Source organism: Spinacia oleracea, chromosome 6 (genome assembly GCF_020520425.1).
Source record: "Spinacia oleracea cultivar Varoflay chromosome 6, BTI_SOV_V1, whole genome shotgun sequence".
NCBI lineage: Eukaryota > Viridiplantae > Streptophyta > Magnoliopsida > Caryophyllales > Amaranthaceae > Spinacia > Spinacia oleracea.
In genome coordinates, this window is record NC_079492.1 from 106,290,279 (window position 1) to 106,309,425 (window position 19,147).

General features: G+C 36.8%; 1 protein-coding gene across 2 annotated transcripts; it reads right to left on the reverse strand.

Annotated features, from left to right (window-relative positions):
- Positions 1-15,527: 15,527 nt before the first annotated feature.
- LOC110779296 (probable serine/threonine-protein kinase PBL10) lies at positions 15,528-18,879 on the reverse strand. 2 transcript variants are annotated; one of them, XM_021983825.2, is made up of 7 exons: positions 18,720-18,879; positions 18,410-18,583; positions 17,626-17,945; positions 17,318-17,453; positions 17,066-17,208; positions 16,816-16,939; positions 15,528-16,250 (listed from the first exon to the last, which is right to left on the reverse strand). In XM_021983825.2, exons 2-7 carry the CDS (start codon positions 18,459-18,461, stop codon positions 15,838-15,840), a joined length of 1,188 nt encoding a protein of 395 aa, XP_021839517.1. In that variant the 5' UTR covers positions 18,462-18,583; positions 18,720-18,879; the 3' UTR covers positions 15,528-15,837. The 2 variants fall into 2 exon arrangements, with proteins under 2 accessions (XP_021839517.1, XP_021839518.1); XM_021983826.2 differs by having other exon boundaries at positions 18,715-18,870.
- Positions 18,880-19,147: the final 268 nt, after the last annotated feature.

Sequence of the window (19,147 nt, forward strand, 5' to 3'; positions counted from 1 at the left end):
CATAATGTTTGTTTGCTCGGAATAATGTCCTTTTGGAGATTCGTTTCCAAAATGACAAGTGGGAGAAAATAGACCTCGAAAGTTTTCGAGGCGAACAACAAACATAAACGGACATTCCGGAGGCTTTTCGAAGTGCTTCAGAAAATCCAAACTTATTCTTTAAGGACTTTAGAAGTGGCTTTAAAGAATAGACATCTATTAGAAGACTTTACAAGTGCTTCAAGGAGAACAGAATATTCAAAGGACTTTCAAGTGGCTATTGATATTCTATTGTTTGATGTTCTATACCCTAGTAGGCATAGAGTTCAAGTCACTGGAACTATGAGATTCTTCTATTAGATAGTGAAGAAACGTGGAGTTCAGGTCATTGAAGCTATGCGATTCTTCCATTAGATAGTGAAGAAACCTACAACTTGCAGTCAAACTATTATCATGTAGATTAATGAGTTTGTGACTTGTAAGAAAGCTATGACGAAACCCAGATTCCCTAAAATGGTTAGAGGCCATATATAGACTCAAATGTTTTAAATGGTTAGAGGCCATAAAACATACTCAATGTTTTGATGACAAAATTGAAATTTTGTTGATTTGCAAGAATAGTTTCACACCTATTGGTTGCAAGTTTGTTTTAAAGGATAAAAACCATCAAACATTGAATTGTGTTCACACACAAAGCTAGATTAGTTGCTAAAAGTTACAAGCAAATTCACGATGTGGATTGTGTTGAAACCTCATGCATAATCGTAATGCTCAAGTCTATAATTCAAGCAAAGATTGCATATTGGTACATATAGCAATTGGATGACAAAACGTATTCCTCACTCAAATGTTGGAATAAACTATGCACATGGTATGTCATAGGATTTGTGGATCCAAATAAATGCTTGAAAAGGAAAGCTAGCTTATGAAATCTAAGTCCAGATTTAAGCAAGCAATTGGGAATTAGAACTGTATTTTAGTGAAGCTAATAAGTATTTTAGTTTCATAAAATGTACATGATTCTTATAGATATATAAGAAGTTTAGTGGGAGTACATAAAACTTAATTGGTCCTATGTGTATCACACACATATCTCTCTGTTGTAAAATAACATTCAAATGCTAATGACTTAGATTTGAGATTATTCATCAATAATGGACCATGGCGAAACTTAGTACATACTGGGTATTAAGATCTATTTACAAAGATCTTATAAAATTGTTTTGGATTAAGTAATGGCATTTACTAAATCAAACACGAAAGTCTCCATTGGAGATATTCGACCCATGTGAATAAATCTAAGTAAAGGATGTTTGAACTATGTATAAGCATTTACTAAGTTAAACATCAAAGAATCTAAGTAAGATTCTTAAACCTATATTATATGTCAAAGAATTTAGCTGGATTTAGTATCTACTAAAACTAGATGAGCTAAAGTTACAAGAATAGAATTCAATTGGGAATTATTCTGCAAAAGAATTTATCATGTATGATATAATATGAGGATCGCCAAAAACGTATCGTATGACTTTAGCCATGACGAACATATACCAATCTCTATTGATCTAAGTAAAGATCAACTAGATTGAGATCAAGAATACTTATGGTACTTGAAAAGGTACATAGGAATAGTTCTTGATTCAAGGAAATAAAGATATGCTAAATATTGATGCTACACGCATAAACACTGGCAAAGGATCAAGCAAGACCCTTTGGAGTTAACCATTGATAAGGACGAGCTATAGAGCATCGTGTTTTGAAATGGCAACATGGATTGGAGACCATGAGTTGTTGCGTGGGAAATTAAAATAATAATTTCTATGTTCTAAGATATAGTTGGAGAGTCTTCCACATATCTATGAACTGCTTGGATAGGTAAATCCAAACAAAGCATCACTAGCAACCTATACAGTTGAAGTAAAAGTGATTATTGCCTAAGAAGCAATAAAACAGGGTTGTTTAAAGTTCTTCACTGAACTTGGGTAGATCACCTATCTGCTGGCTTGATGGTTCTTCATTGAAAAATGCGTAGAACCACTCTTGAAGCAAGAAAAACGTCTGCTAACTTGATGGTTCTTCATTGCAAAATGAGTAAAACCACCATCGAAGTAAGAAAGACTAGATCACATAATAAACAAACTCGAAAAGATCTTATCATCATATCTCGAAGAACATTCGATGAAAAGGATATTAAGATTGGCAAAGCATGATAACTAAACCTATGCAACAAGTGAGAAGCAACACTCACGTTGTAGCACTGGAAATCAAGCATAGCTTTGAATTCCATGAATTGTTTTAGAAGATGGGTTTGAGGCCCATGGTTATAAAACATTTGGGTTGAACATTTATCATATATGAAATGTATTTTCATATTCCATTTAATCTTGGTTTAGTATTAAATGATGAGTCCCTTCAATTTGACGATATATTCAAGATAGACTGTCAGGACCAGTCCTGTGACTAAGAAATGTCTATCAAGTGAACTTGAATGTCAAAGATTGAAAATGGTCCCTAGTCGGAGTTTTCTGTAAAATTGGACGCATAGAAAACGTTAGACGATTAGAATGCAAGATGACTAGTAGTTCTGTTTCTTGAACTATGTGGACATGGCAATGTCATAATCATTTGCATAGATACTTACTTTGGGAAGACTAGTATCGGACAAGACCTATGAAACTTTACTGTAAGAGATGAAAATCTGTCATGAGTAAATTTCATTAAATTATTAGACACTAAATCCTCAATACCTGAGTGATTTGAGATTACTTGTTTGAGAACTGGTTGCTTTGACGTTGACCAACCGTCGCACCGTAAAAGGAGGCTATAAAGGCAACGCTCAGGTAATCACCTATCAAACGAAGTCTAATCTCAAGATCGCAAGATTGGGATTGTCCTCCCATAAATCGGGATGAGATGCTTAAAAGTTGTACAAGGCCACTCGGAGAGCTAGAAACTGTGAAATGCATGGCCGTGCTCGGATGAATCATAGGCTATGATTATCTGTTTATTTGATCAGTTGAACTCTGAAACCGAGGAACACCTCTGGACGTAATAAGGATGACAACTCTTACCTTATGTTCAAGAGCAAGCATCGAGCGACAAAGGAATTAGGAAATGCACACTTGTCCCTAAGGACAAGTGGGAGACTGAAGGAAATAATGCCCTTGGTCCAAGTATGCATTCTATGTTAAGTCTAATAAATGCGGTTCAGTATTAATTAACAAGTTAATAATTCAGTGAGATCAAGTGAGCTGAATGCCTAGCTAGAGGCCGCTTCAGTTCAAGTGGAATTAATGATATTAATCCACAGCTTACTCTTGACTGAACCCGTAGGGTCACACAAATAGTACGTAAACGGATCAAGTATTTAATGGCATTAAATACTCCATCTATGAATATTCGGAACCGACGGATCTTGGTTTCAGTGGGAGCTAAGATCGTCACAGGCAAGAAATGAATACTCCGGAAACGATGATATTGCCGGAAACGGAAATATGGATCGTATCGGAAATATAAATATTATCCAAGTCGTAGATGTTGCCGGAAACGGAAACATGGAACGTATCGGAAAATATTATCGGAAATGGAAATATTACCAGAATCGGAAATATTGCCGGAAACGGAAATATTGTCAGAATCGGAAATATTACCGGAATCGGAAAATAATTCCGGAAACGGAAATATTAAATATTTGTTCGAAACGGAAATTAATTCCGGAATCGGAAATATTAAATATTGTTCGTATCGGAAATGAATTCCAGAATCGGAAAATTTAATCGGAAGCGCATCGTACGAGGCCTGCCGGACGAGGCCCAGCACGAAGCCAGGCCATCGCCCAGCAAGCCAAGCGCGCCGCACAAACAGCCACGCCAGGCCCAGCGCAAGGCCAGGCCCAGCAGGCTGCGCGCAGCGCGCAGCGCGCACAGCGCGCGCAGCGCGCACAGCGCGCACAGCACGCAGCGCGCGCGGGCGCTGAGTGGGCTGCTGCTCGCGCGCACGCATGGGGCCCATCGTGGCTGCCGTGCGTGTGTGTGCAAGTGTTTGTGTTCGTGCACGTTTCCTAAAACATGCAGAGTTCGGTTAATGATTAAATTCCTAATTCTATTTGATAAATTAATTAAATTAGAGTTCTTGTAGGATTCTAGGTTTAATTAATTTGTATCTGAATAGGATTTCGATTCCCTTTCCATACCGCTATAAATATGAGGCTAGGGCTCACAATTTATAACACAAGTTTCAAAGTATTCAAAGTGAGTTTTTGAGAGAAAAATTCAGTCACACATTTGCCTATAAAGTGCCGAAAATAATAGTACCTTAAGGGCGATTCTAGTTGGTCAATCTTAAGGCGGATCCGGACGTGCTGTGGACTATCTACGGAGGGACGACACTTGGAGTCCTAAAGACTTGTTCTTGTTCGGTTCGGGCGCAGCTAGGGAAGGCACGCAACAAAGAGTATGCATCTAATCTATGCTAAATGATTATGTGTAAATAATATGTTTTCCTGGGTTTATGGTTTTTCCGCATAATTTATGAATTGTCATATGTATCATAACCTAACATTAAGTTTTACGTACTCCCACTAAACTTCTTATATATCTATAAGAATCATGTTCATTTTATGAAACTAAAATACTTATTAGCTTTACTAAAATACAATTCCAATTCCCAATTGCTTGCTTAAATCTGTACTTAGATTTTATAAGCTAGCATTCATTTCAAGCATTATTTGGATCCACAAATCCTATAACATGCCATGTACATAGTTTCTTCCAACATTTGACTGAGGAAGATGTTTTGTCATCCAATTGCCATATGTACCAATATGTAATTATTGCTTGAATTATAGACTTGAGCATTACGATTTTGCATGAGGTTTCAACACAATCCACACCGTGAATTTGCTTGTAACCTTTAGAAACTAATCTAGATTTGTGTGTGAACACAATTCCATGTTTGATGGTTTTTATCCTTAAAACCAATTTGCAACCAATAGATATAAATCATTCTTGTAAATCAACAAATTTTCAATTTTGTCATCAGAACATTGAGTATGTTTTTATGACCTTTAACCAATTAAACATTAAGTCTATATATGGCCTCTAACCATTTTAGGGAATATAGGTTTCGTCATAGCTTTCTTACAGGTCACAAACTCATTAATAGTTTGACTGCAAGTTGTAGGTTTCTTCACTATCTAATAGAAGAATCGCATAGCTTCAGTGACCTGAACTCCATGTTTCTTCACTATCTAATAGAAGAATCTCATAGTTTCAGTGACTTGAACTCTATGCCTACTTGGGTATAGAACATCAAAGTATAGAATATCAATAGCCACTTGAAAGTCCTTTGAATATTCTGTTCTCCTTAAAGCACTTGTAAAGTCTTCTAAGAGATGTCTATTCTTTAAAGCCACTTGTAAAGTCCTTAAAGAATAAGTTCGGATTTTCTGAAGCATTTCGAAAAGCCTCCGGAACGTCCGTTTATGTTTGTTGTACGCCTCGAAGACTTTCGAGGTCTATTTTCTCCCACTTGTCATTTTGGAAACGAATCTCCAAAAGGACATTATTTCGAGCAAACAAACATTATGTTCTCAAAAATTCGTGGTAGAAACAATACCTTTGTGTCTCATTTGAATAAATCATAATGAAACATATATCTATACTTGGGGCTTAATTTGTTGAATAACAAACACTAAGCTCCCACTGAGTTTAGGAACTCTTTAGATATATTATGAAAAGATATTCTGAAATTACTTTTCAATAGCTTTGACGAATTTGGTTTAGTTTGGTGGTAGTTGAGCATTTTGTTTTAGAAATTATAGGAAAAGTCTTTATGATCCATCATTGATCGAATCAAGTACTAATCGACTTTGATCATTCCAACTTAGATATGCCATATCTTATGGAGCTAGATTGTGAATTTTACTACACACAATCATTGATGATCATTCTTGACTTAAGTAATCATCAACATGATCTAACCTAGATCTTTGTGATTTCTTGCCAAGTGGATTTTATACTTCTGAATCTTTGAACTAGCCAAACAGATTCAAACTTATATCACATTGAGTAAATAAACCAATATTAACTCAAATCTAGGTGAAATAATAAAGTCATAAAATCTCTTTCTTTAGCTTTGAACTCTATCGTCTAGGCGTTCTAACAATAGTTCATATCTTTTGTTACTTTCAACAAGTAAGACTAGCTTGTCTTGAATGATCTAGAAATCAATCAACTTTCAAAAGTCCATAAAAATAGAGCTTATGAATGTTAACTTGTTGATATGGTCTAAGCAACAATGCCAAAGATTAGTGGAACTCAAATCAAGGGTTTGATTTGAACCTAGTAAAGTTCTTATTGTTAAAGAGTTGTTTGTTTTAATCAAGCATATTGACTCAACCCGTAATTGACCATTTCATTCAAATAAACAAACAAACATTGTTTTTGTTTTTCTTGAATGTGAGTCTTTCTGTGTTTGAAAACAGAAATTTGGGTATGCTGATTATGGAACAAAATATCCATTAAGTTCCAGCCTTTGAAATGGCTTAAAACAAACTAGATGACCCTACAACTAATGTAGCATTGCCATGCTTCATTTCCCACTTGTAGGCCATTAGTGTAGCCTAGCTTCCATTGTTTGAGTTATTACCGAAGTAAGAACCTCAAGCGGTATATGATACCAAGGAAGTTTGATTGCTAGGTCACTTCTATTTAAACATAAACTTATAGGTAGAAACGGAATCGTAAATTCCTTTCATTTGTTCCTTGTTTTCCTATTTCTTGTACCCTTTCTTATAGTCTTAAGAATTAAATTCTTTAGTGTTGACTTTTATACTTTGTTAGACATGTCCAATGTCACTCCAACAAGGTTCTTACCATTTAATTTATGTTGAATATTTTGTTTCAATTAGATGATCTTACCAGAAGCTTCTAAAGTTCTCTAAGCATCGATCTATTCGAATGTCTAGGGACTAGACTCATTCGAGAATTAAATGGACAAAGATATTAGGTTGTTTAACCATTGGTAAGGCTAAGCGTTTAAACTCAATGCTTTATGATCTCAAAACTACATTGTATTTTGAATTCACAAGCACCAATCGGTTTGCCATTCGACTTTGATACTCGAAAACAACCATAAAAGTCGCTAAAAGAAACGTACATTTTAAATTGTTCACATCTCTCATTTCTGTGAATCGTTCTTGGATTCACTACCAATCGAGGAAATTTACTGTTACCTTTCTAAAAGGATTTATTGCAGTGCAAGATATTTAATTATAAACAATAATTAAAACATACATTGAAGCATTTATCATGAGTAATAACTTGAAAATAAAAGCAATCATGCAATTTAAACAAGTTATTAGCATTTTATTCGATTTTATTGTTCCGGCAGGTGTGAATAAAATGATTCCAAGATCCTAAAAACCATTGAAGAATTAAGCACATAATGTATTTAGACTCAATTCTAAAATCTTTTAGGTAAGCATAAGCCTTTTGCTAATAGTCTAGAAACTACTCTTGGTTGATAGGTACGTCTAAGAACTTATTAGGTAAACCTATCGATTTTGCCACGACATAAAAGGACTCCTTACTTATATCGTTGAGTTTCACCAAAACTAACATGTACTCACAATTATTTGTGTACCTTACCCCTTTAGTATCGATAAGTAACACCTCGCTATGGCGGAAAACTATTACTAAGATCGATGAAAAAAGGATATCCAAGTAAGTGTTATTTTGGCATTGCACCTTTTAACTCAATTTTTAAGTTTGGAACTTAAGGCTCTTACTATGTTGGTTAGATTTTAAGTGAACTAAAATCCTTAATCATGCAACATAATCAAGCTTCGATCTCATGCATATTTAAGACATATTTAAAAGCAATAAATAACTTAAAGCATGCATAAGATAAATGTGATCTAGTATGGCCCGACTTCATCTTGAAGCTTCAACTTCAAAGTCCGTCTTGAAAATCTCTGTGGGAGGCGCCATTTTCTTCAAATAGGATAAGCTATAATTAAACTAATTACAACTATTTGATGGTACGCAGACCATATTTGAATTGAAAAACAAATTTGGTACTTTAGACCAATTACATTCAAATTAATGGTACGCAGACCATATTTTCTATCCTATTTGGGCCATACTAGTCACTTCATAACCTGCAAAACAGTACATATACAATATATACCATTCACCCATTCAATATCATGAATGGCCCACATAATTGGTTAGTAAAACACGTTATGCATCACATAAATATTTGCAGCAATTAATCAAGGGCACCAATAATCTACCAATTATTCAGTCCTTATTAATTCTAATCAAGTTGTTTAACCTTAAAGGATTTGTAGACCTAATCAAGAGTTTATGACTAAAATTGCTCCCACTTAAACCAATAAATTCATATGCTTTACTAATTTTAAACATAAAAATGTATTTCTAGTCTAACCGGAAACATACAAATTTAATTAAAATTTAAAGCTCATATAAATTTATAATTGAATCCACTTATTTAATTTATTTTCAGTCGAATTTAAATTAAATCAAGGTTTTTAATTTTAGTAAAATAATTAGAATAAATTAAAATTTATAATAATTATAATATTCAAAATTAAAATCCAAGAAAATAATTTAAATTATTAATTTTAAAATTAATTAAAATTACATGAACTGAAAATCTCAAATTAAAATTTAAAATGCGACAATCGTAACACGACGAGCACTTGGGCTTGCGCCCAAGCCCCGTCGAGTGCACGACCAATCGCTGGCTCATGGCACATCGCAGCAGGAGCCACGCGCAAACGCAGCAAGCCAAGCCACGCTTGCGCGCAGCCTGCTTGCCCGCATGCATCGCAGCAGCTACGGAAGGAGCGCTAGCTCGCTCGCGCGCAAGCAAGCCCTCGAGGCATCGCGCGTTGGTGCGCGGAGCAGCGATAGCTGGGCGACCCAGCTCTCGCCCTCGCGCGCGCGCCTCTCCATGTGCCACGTCATCGCCCTTCGCCCATCGCCCATAGCACACAGCACACACGCATAGGCTCCCTTGCCTCGTGCGCGCGCCATGCGCTAGGTTGCTCGCTGCATTCGTACCGCAAGGGTGCTCGTCGTCGCGTGCCCGCACTATACAACACCCCTTGAGGGTAACACGTAGCTTCCATTGCTTTGTGCGTGCAACATTCATGAGCGTTTTCATAAAAAATTTAAAATTTTTTAATTTAAAATTAATGACAAATTAATAAAAACATATTAATTTCATAATTTTAGGGCGAAAAATCGAAAATATATTAATCAATTAATTTCCGATTAACATGGATTCAAATCTAGGTCATAAAAATTAAAAATTTAACATAAATTAACAATTTTTATGGTGGATTTTAATCATTAGTACCTAATTAAATTATTAATTAATTATGAAAAACAAATCAATTCTAAATTATTCGAATTTCAACAAATTAATCATAATTACAAATTAGGTTGTATAATTAACAAGTCTAGGCATTCATAATTGCTAAACATATACTGTAGGTCAATCAAAAACTCAAGATTTATCAACAAGAATCGCAAATATTCAATTTAACATCTTAAATTTACAAACTTTTGCGTTCGAAAAACTAAAGCCTCCGAAAAGTCATAGTTAGGCTTCGAATTTGGGAATTCTGGGTTCGGCCGAAAAAAAATTTTTGTCAAAATTTTAGAATGCCTTTTACATGCGGAATTGACACAAAAATCACTCGATTTGGATGAGTAACGAAGAAACTGCCGAAAAACTGCGTACATATAATTAAATAAACGCAATTTGCAATTAATTAACAATTACGAAAATTAATCACCCCTTTTAATTCTTTGCAAATTTGTAAAATTTAACCATGTTCATGCAATTTAGATTATGAAAATAATAAGAGGCTCGTGATACCACTGTTAGGTTATGATACATATGAATAAACATAAATCATGCGGAAAAACCATAAAGCCAGGAAACATATTATTAACACATAATCATTTAGCATAATTCAGATGCATACACTTTGTAGCGTGCCCTCCCTAGATGCGCCTGAACCGAACAATAACAAGTCTTTAGGACTCCAAGTGTCGTCCGTCCGTAGATAGTCCACAGCACGTCCGGATCCGCCTTAAGATTGACCAACTAGAATCGCCCTTAAGGTACTATAATTTTCGGCAATTATGGGCAAGAATGTGACTGAATTTTTGCTCTCAAAAATCACTTTGAATACTTCAAAACTCGTTATAAATTGTGAACCCATGCCACATATTTATAGGGGTATGGAAAGAGAATTGGAATCCTACTAGGATACGAATTAATTAAATTAGAATCCTAGTAGAACTCTTATTTAATTAATTTATCTTTTAGGATTAGGAATTTAATCATTTAAACAAATCCTATACGCTTTAGGTTCCGTATGTGAACACAAACCCACACGCACGCACAGCAGCCCACGAGGGGTGCCATGCGCGCGCGCGCAGCCCACGAGCACTCCCAGCCCACTGCCACGAAGCCCACACGTTGCCGCAGCCTTGGCGCGCCCAGGGCCTGCCTTGCGGTGGGCCTGGCGCAGCCTTGGCTAGTGCGTTGTGGCGCGCGTTTCTCTTGCTGGACGTGGGCCTGGCTTCGTGCTGGGCCTTCGTCTAGCAAGCTCGTCCGATGCTAATTCGTACGACGCGCTTCCGATTAATTTCCCGATTCCGGATTTCATTTCCGATACGAACAATATTTAACATTTCCAATTCCAGAATTAATTTCCGTTTCGAACAAATATTTAATATTTCCGTTTCCGGAATTATTTTCCGATTCCGATAATATTTCCGATTCAGACAATATTTCCGTTTCCGGCAATATTTTCGATTCCGGCAATATTTCCATTTCCATTAATATTTTCCAATACGTACCATGTTTCCGTTTCCCGAAACATCTACGACTTGGATAATATTTATATTTCTGATACGATCCATATTTCCATTTCCGGCAATATCATCGTTTCCGGAGTATTCATTTCTTACTTGTGACGATCTCAGCTCCCACTGAAACCAAGATCCGTCGATTCCGAATATCCATAGATGGAGTATTTAATGCCATTAAATACTTGATCCGTTTACGTACTATTTGTGTGACCCTACGGGTTCAGTCAAGAGTAAGCTGTGGATTTATTCCACTTGAACTGAAGCGGCCTCTAGCTAGACATTCAGCTCATTTGATCTCACTGAATTATTAACTTGTTAATTAATACTGAACCGCATTTATTAGACTTAATATTATATGCATACTTGGACCAAGGGCACTATTTCCTTCAGTCTCCCACTTGTCCTTAGGGACAAGTGTGCATTTCTTAATTCCTTTGTCGCTCGATGCTTGCTCTTGAACATAAGGTAAGAGTTGTCATCCTTATTATGTCCAGAGGTGTTTCTCGGTTTCAGAGTTCAACTGATCAAATGAACAGATAATCATAGCCTATGATTCATCCGAGCACGGCCATGCATTTTACAGTTTCTAGCTCTCCGAGTGGCCTTGTACAACTTTTAAGCATCTCATCCCGGTTTATGGGAGGACAATCCCAATCTTGCGATCTTGAGATTAGACTTCGTTTGATAGGTGATTACCTGAGTGTTGCCTGTATAGCCTCCTTTTACGGTGCGACGGTTGGTCAACGTCAAAGTAACCAGTTCTCAAACAAGTAATCTCAAATCACTCAGGTATTGAGGATTTAGTGTCTAATAGTTATGGTTGGTCCGTCTTTGGGAAGTTATTTTGATGGTCTGCAATTTGGTGTGGGGGTATCTGCGGGCAGTGAGGCAATTCTTCATGTTGTGAACCGGTTGATTGAGGATCGGGGTTCTAATGGGGGTCTCTCAATGTTGTTGGTGGATTTTAAAAACGTCTTCAATTTAGTAGATCGGGCGGCCATGTTACATGCAGTTCGCCTTCGTTGTCCGGGCATTTCACGGTGGGTTGAATTCTGCTACTCTACTCCAGCTATATTGTATTATGGAGAGCACACGTTATGGTCGTCTCAAGGGGTGCACCAGGGTGATCCCCTTGGTCCTCTCCTCTTTGCTTTGGTTTTACAACCCCTGGTTTGTAAAATCAGGGACGCTTTTGATGTATGTCTTCAGGCATGGTATTTGGATGACGGCACTATTATTGGTGACACCTTGGTGGTTGGGAAGGTTTTGCAGTTTATTATGGAGGACGGGCCTTGTCTCGGGTAACATCTTAATGTGGAGAAGACCGAGGTTTTTTGGCCTACAGAGGACCCTCGTAGCAGGCTTGTGGGAGTCTTTCCCCCTGATATTGCTCGTCCGTTGCATGGTGTTAAGTTGCTTGGTGGTCCCGCTAGTTCCAATCCAGTTTTAGTTGTGAGCTTGTGATGTAGAGGGTGACCAAGACCATTGGGATTATGGATAAGGTTGCTCAGCTTGATGATCCTCAGTGTGAGCTATTGTTACTTAGGGCATGTACCGGAGTTTCTAAACTCTACTTTTCTTTGCGTACTTGTCCTCCTGGTATTTTTGAGGCATCTCAGTTCACTTTTGATGAGGCTCTTCGATCTTCCTTGGAGCGTATTGTTACTGTTTCGGGCCTTGGCTTTGGCGATTGGCAGTTGCGACTTGCCACCTAACCTTTTTCTTTTGGTGGACTTGATGTTCGTCATTATGCTTTTCTTGCTTCTCGATTGCAGTCTTTGGGTTTGCAGACTAAGCTTCTACGGCATGCTGGTATTGTTGGTCCTGGTCGAGCATTTGAAGATGCGTTGAGTCTATTTAGTAGAACGGTGGAGTATGACATTCTGAGTAACCCTAGTGAGGTCGCTGCCCCTAAACTCATGAAGAAATTGGCAGATATATATTTCACAAAGGTTACTGCATCTGCAGAATCCACATTGTCTTTATCTTCTCGACAGTCGGCGTTGTGGAAATCGCAGCAGGGAGATCACACCTCTGATTGGCTTCGTGCGGTCCCCATATCAGGTTTGGGACAGACCATGAATGCTAAGGCTTACCGATGTGTGTTGTGTTACCAGTTGGGGGTTCCTTTGTTCTTTGTTACGGCGCCATGTTCTGCTTGCTCCAGGGTCTTTGCGGGAGACATCTTTGGTGATCATGCGGTGTCATGTGCTGGCATCGTAGTTATTAAACATCGGCACAATATGGTTCGGGATACCCTTGTTTATGTTTGTTATCGGTCTGGGATTTCGGCGCGGAAGCTCTCCGACCAGCAGACGTGTTGTTCTACTCGTGGAATCGGGGCTGTGATGTGTGTGTTGACTTGACGGGATCATCCCCGTTGACACAATCTGGGTTGTCTGGCTTTGCTCCGGGTCGGGTTGTGACTGATGCGGCTATTCGGAAGCAGGTCAAGTACGAAGCACGTTGTAGGGCCATTGGTTATGGCTTTCTTCCGTTTTCTTTCTCTTCTTTGGGGGAGCTGGATAAGGATGTTGTTGCGTTGCTGAAGCGGATTCAGAAGTTTTCTAGGGCACAGGACATTGTGGCTCGTGCTGCTGCTCATATTTTCACCAGGATAGACTTTGCTATAGCCAGAAGACTGGGGGCCCAGATTGTATCTCGGCTTCCCACTAATTATTTGTAAAATATTTGACATTGTTAGCATTTGATTTATATAATAATAATAATAATAATAATAATAATAATAATAATAATAATAATAATAATAATAATAATAATAATAATAATAATAATAATAAAGATGAACATTACAATATAATGAATAGTACTCCTTATGTCCCTTAATACTCGCCTCGGTTTGACCGGCACATAGTTTTAGGCAATTTAATTGAATTATTAATTTATTAGGTGGTAGTTGATAGTGAGGTATTTTTTTAATATAGTTAGTGGGAAAAGTGTCAAACTTTTTTGAGGTGTGAGTAAGGGGTTAATTTTTTTTAATATTTTTCTATAAAGTAGAAATATAAGTGGGTCCTTGTAAAGTAAGAGATGTGGTATAATATTAGTAAAAGTATGTCATTTATAGAAACAGAGTGAGTATTAAGGGGCGGATTTATAAGGAAAGTGGGGTGAGTATTAAGGTACGAATGTAGTAATATTTAACATTATAATAATAAAAATAATAATAAAATAAGATCATTAAAGAAGAAGAGGAACACCATGTCGATTTTTTGAACTGGACTTAATGGAACTGAATGGAGTGTAACTGAATTGAACTGAAATAAACTGAATGAAACAACAATTAAATCCAAAAGAACAGGGCCTAAGTTCCAATAAGGTCGTATAAGTTCCTATAAGTTCTGAAATAAAATTTGTAATATTATGATTATTTGGGTTGTTCATCATTCATTATCATTACCCCATTGCCTCAAAGAGGCTCCAGCGAGAAGTGGGGTAAGGGGGGTCGGACGTATGCAACCTTACCCCTGCAATTGCAAAGAGGTTGTTTTCAATTGACCCAAAAGCAATAATTGGACAAAAAAGGGACAACCATCTTCTACTTCATGAAAGGAAGCAAAGAGGTTTTAAGAGTCATTTTGATTTAGTCCATCACATCCCACGGCCAAACGAACAAATGAATCTTTGTCTCCATTGAAAATGGGCATATTTATGCTATTATATTAAAATTCTTTGTGATTACTAATTGAAGTTAACAATTATCAGTGATTTGTAAGTATTAATTAATATGTTATTGTTAATTTATTATCAATATAATTTTAAGGGAAATAACGTCCGTGGGAAAGTTAAATTACGGAGTATAAAGGTGTTTATTAAGGAGTTAATCACAAATATTTTTTAAAATTTGTACTTGAATTTACAAATTTTGGATAATTATTTTCAATATTGTAATGGTTAAAAGTTAAATAATAATCTAATAAACTTTAAATAAAGTATAATAAGATCTTATAAAGTCCTATTAGGTCTTATAAGTTCCAATACGGTCCAATAAGATCTTATAAGTTGCTTTAAGATCCTATAAGTTAAATAAGATCCTATAAATTTAAATAAGATAAATTTAAATAAAATAAGTTCACATAAGTTCGAACTTTCTAAGTTGAAGAGAACACACCTTCAAACTTTTTATCAACATTCAAATAGGCCCAGATGGCCAGATATATTGTGATTCAAGAAAGAACTGAAGGAGATATGAAACGATGTTGGGCCCAGTATTCCAAAAATCGGCTTTTAAGGTGTGTATGGGAAAGATGCTTCGCTGGTTCTGGGTGTAGTGGTATCTCGTATAGGTGCCTAGAAAATGCAAAGTCCGACAAAAAGGTTACAATGTTTTCACGTGTGAACTTGGGAAAAGGATTTGCCTTCTTTCCATTCACGCTTTCCAACCTACTTCCCTTTTCTCTTTTCATTCCTATCCAAACTGATTATGGCAATTAGATCCTACGATTAATTCAAATGTTTAGAAACTACGGAATACTCTCTTCATATACAAAGTATCATAATAGATTGCCATGGCCAAGACTAGATTTTGTACTATGTGTAACTTCAGACTGCCTCCTGACCCCAATGCCTACAAAAGGACCTGATCTTGTTCTCTATTTTGTTACTTGTATATTGAATAAAGTATACTGTATAAAAAAATCATCAAATTAGATTACAGATATTTTGAAAATAAACTTTAAACAATACATGCATCTCATTACATCACCTTTTCTTTAACTCAGAAATAAGAAATTACATTAGTTGAAACAAGAGCTGTACATTCACAACCAAAAATATATTTGATGCAAAATATGACCCAAGAAACTTGGGTTCAAACAAACTACTATAGGAGAAGATAATTTCACCCGAATTTAATTTGTGCAAAATGTTAAGGGATTTTGTCATCTTAGCTGCTAAAGAGTAAGGCATAGAACGTGTTGTTCTAAGGTCTAGGAAACGACACTGCTGATATTGACCTCTTGGTGCTTTCTGCTGTGCTTCGTCTCCTAGCCCGACCACCTGTGGTAGAACTGCTACGAGCTTCCTTGGAAGGATCTTGAAGTTGATCCAATTCTTTCACTATCTCATTCATCATGGGTCTGAACTTGGGTTCAGTTGATAAGCATCGGAATGCAAGGCTGGATACTCTGTAGGCTGCATCCAAACTATATTGTCCCTCTAGACGATTATCCAAGATGCGGAAGATCTTCCTTTTATTTGTAAGGTAAGGACGGGCCCACTCCACCAAGTTGTGTTCTCCCGATGGCCGGTTTTTGTCCATTGCCCTTCGCCCTGAGAGCATCTCGAGAAGAACTACTCCGAAACTATAAACATCACTCCTAGCCGTTAAGTGACCTACAATGTAAGGTAGGACAAGGAAGTCAAGAGGTTAGAAAATGGCAGATTTAGAATTTTAAAGAAAACATACATATACTCCACTTGTAACTAGATTTAGGAAACCAAGTGTCCTATTTCTCTTTATTGTCATGGGATTCAGACATGGGATAAACTCTTATCTCCACCACATCAAACAAACAAATTGCATGTGAGGAGAACCAAATGGCAAGGATAGGATCAGTCTTCTAACAAGTTGAGGAAAAACAATGAAAATAAATGCATAAAAATATAAGGTTGAAGGAGCTAGCTAGCCATTCAAGAAAGTCGTTTGTCCAAATACGACATGGTTTTATTCCGTAAAGAATCAGGACAGACAAAAATACTAGTATACAACTAAGTGGGGGTGAGCAAGATCCAAAGTTGAGAGTTATTCAAGAATGTCATTTGTCCAAATAGGACATACTCTTATTTTTCTTAGAGGATACTAATAATTCCAAGGAAAAGAATATGGCATCTAATTGTGGAAAGAAACAAGAAGAAAGGCAAAAGGAAATGAACACCGAGGCATGTGCGTCTAATATACCTGTGGCTAGATACTCTGGTGCTGCATATCCGTAGGTACCCATAACGCGAGTTGATACATGACTTTTATCACCGGTTGGCCCATCCTTGGCCAATCCAAAATCCGAAAGTTTTGCAGTGTAGTTCTGTAATCAATGGTGAAAATATCTATCATAATCCCTTCCTTAATCCAAAATGCTAAACAGAATAGTACAAGAAAGAAGTAAGTCCTAGAAGTATAAAGTGAAATTTATTGTTAACAAGCTACTTACCGAGTCCAGGAGGACATTAGAGGTCTTAAAATCGCGGTATATAACTTTAGTTTCAGCACTGTGAAGAAAGGCTAGCCCCTTTGCAGCTCCAAGAGCGACCTTCATGCGGAGGTTCCAAGAAAGAGGCTGAAAGTATGATCCTCCTACAATCACATCATTAGAGTGATCAATATGATATCGAAAGAGACAAATACATGGTTATTCTTCTGTATTACTTGAGTTTTAATCTCAACATAACATGGGAAAACATACTTCTAAACAAATGGTTCTCCAAGCTTCCCCTAGGCATGAATTCATACACTAGAAGACGGTGTTCATCTTCCACACAATATCCTATCAACTTGACAAGATTAGGATGATACAGCTGCCCAAGATAGTTCACCTCCGCCTATAAAACCAGAAATGGAGAAGCCATAAGTAACTTAATATCAACACATCCCTAATACATGATATCTAGTATGATCTTGTTTCCAAGGCAATTGATACTTTAAGATCATTCCTATTCCAAATTAATTAAGCATAACTAGACTTGTAACTAAAAGATGAGTAATGAAACTCACCAGCCATTCCCTATGACCCTGAAAGCTCTCTTGGTTAAGTCGCTTCACTGCAATAACCATGCCCGTACCAGGCTTGGTGGCAGCATAAGAGTTCTCATCAATCCATCCTTTGAAAACAGACCCAAAACCGCCTTCCCCAAGCACACTATCAGGACGAAAGTTTCTGGTAGCTGCCTTGAGCTCAGAGAAGTTGAAACTTTTCAAATTAGAGGACTGCAAAATCTCACCCTCACTCCTCGGTGTTAAAGGAGCCGATGAGACTTTACTACTTGCTATTGTCGGATCAAGTCCATCCCTGCTAATATATTTCGAGTTTGTCCCTAAACATAATCAAAACCCTTAATCAGCTCTCCACCTCAAATCTTAAAATTCATACAAGAATTAGCATTTCTTAATCTTACAAGTTCATATGTTATTGTTCACACGGATTTTGGTGGATTTTGATTCAATGCTGATACACACAATCTCAAAGATATCCCCCATATGACACGTATTAAAATAATTACAGAACAACCCACAACTCTTTTTAGCCTATCATAATTCACCCAAAAATGCAAACTTTATCTAGTGGGAAAGGGAAACTTTGAACGACCAAAAATAAAGATGAAAAAGGGAAAACAAAAAAGTGTTTGTAATAATAATACGGAGTAATTAACATTCAGGCAAATTTAGAAAGGCTGAGGAAACTATACCAACATAATCATCCCAGAAACACACAAAAACCAAGAAATGAACTCAACTCAGTTACAGAGGAAGAGAGGGAGAGATAGAGTGTTATTTTTACCTGTGTGGGAAGGACTTTCAGCCTTGATTCGAGCACTAAGACAAATACCCATCAAAACCCACTAATTAATTAATTCACCCAAATCAATTAAAAAACTGGTTTAGTGGTTTTGATCACAAAGGACCCAGCTTCGAAGATAGTCTTCAAAATCCAGAAAACAGAACCAAAAGATACCTGTATCAATGCAAAATATGAACAATTTAAAAGCTGATAATTTGAGCAATACCCACAACTTTCACATAAAATACAGAAATAAACAATTGTATAAACGAGTGAAAAAGGCAGAAGAAATCAGTGGTGAGCACCTCACCTCTTTGACTGGTGGTTTGCACTTTGCAGGGAAAGACTGACTGAAGTTTCTAACTATTTTTTGAGAGAGAAAGTGTTTTAGAGAGAGAGAGAAAGAGGAGAGATTTGAAGGAAGTGAGGAAGGTGAAGAGGTAAAGCTAATAAATGGCGGGTTGGCCCCCTTTACAACTCCCCACCCCCTTTTTATTTTTTATTTTTTATTTTTTATTTTTTTTCCTTTGTACTTCTCTCTTCTTGTCTCTATCTCTAGTTTTCAAACTTGGGAAACTATAATTACCTTTCTTCTTTAAAAACAAAAAATCTAAATTTTGGCTACTTTTAGTAAATCCGTAAATGGTAGGAACAGTAATTTTCATTACGTACTACGGTCTACGTATTAGGCAATGGCTACTTGCTTGGTCCTAGGAATCTTGGATGGTAACGTACTCT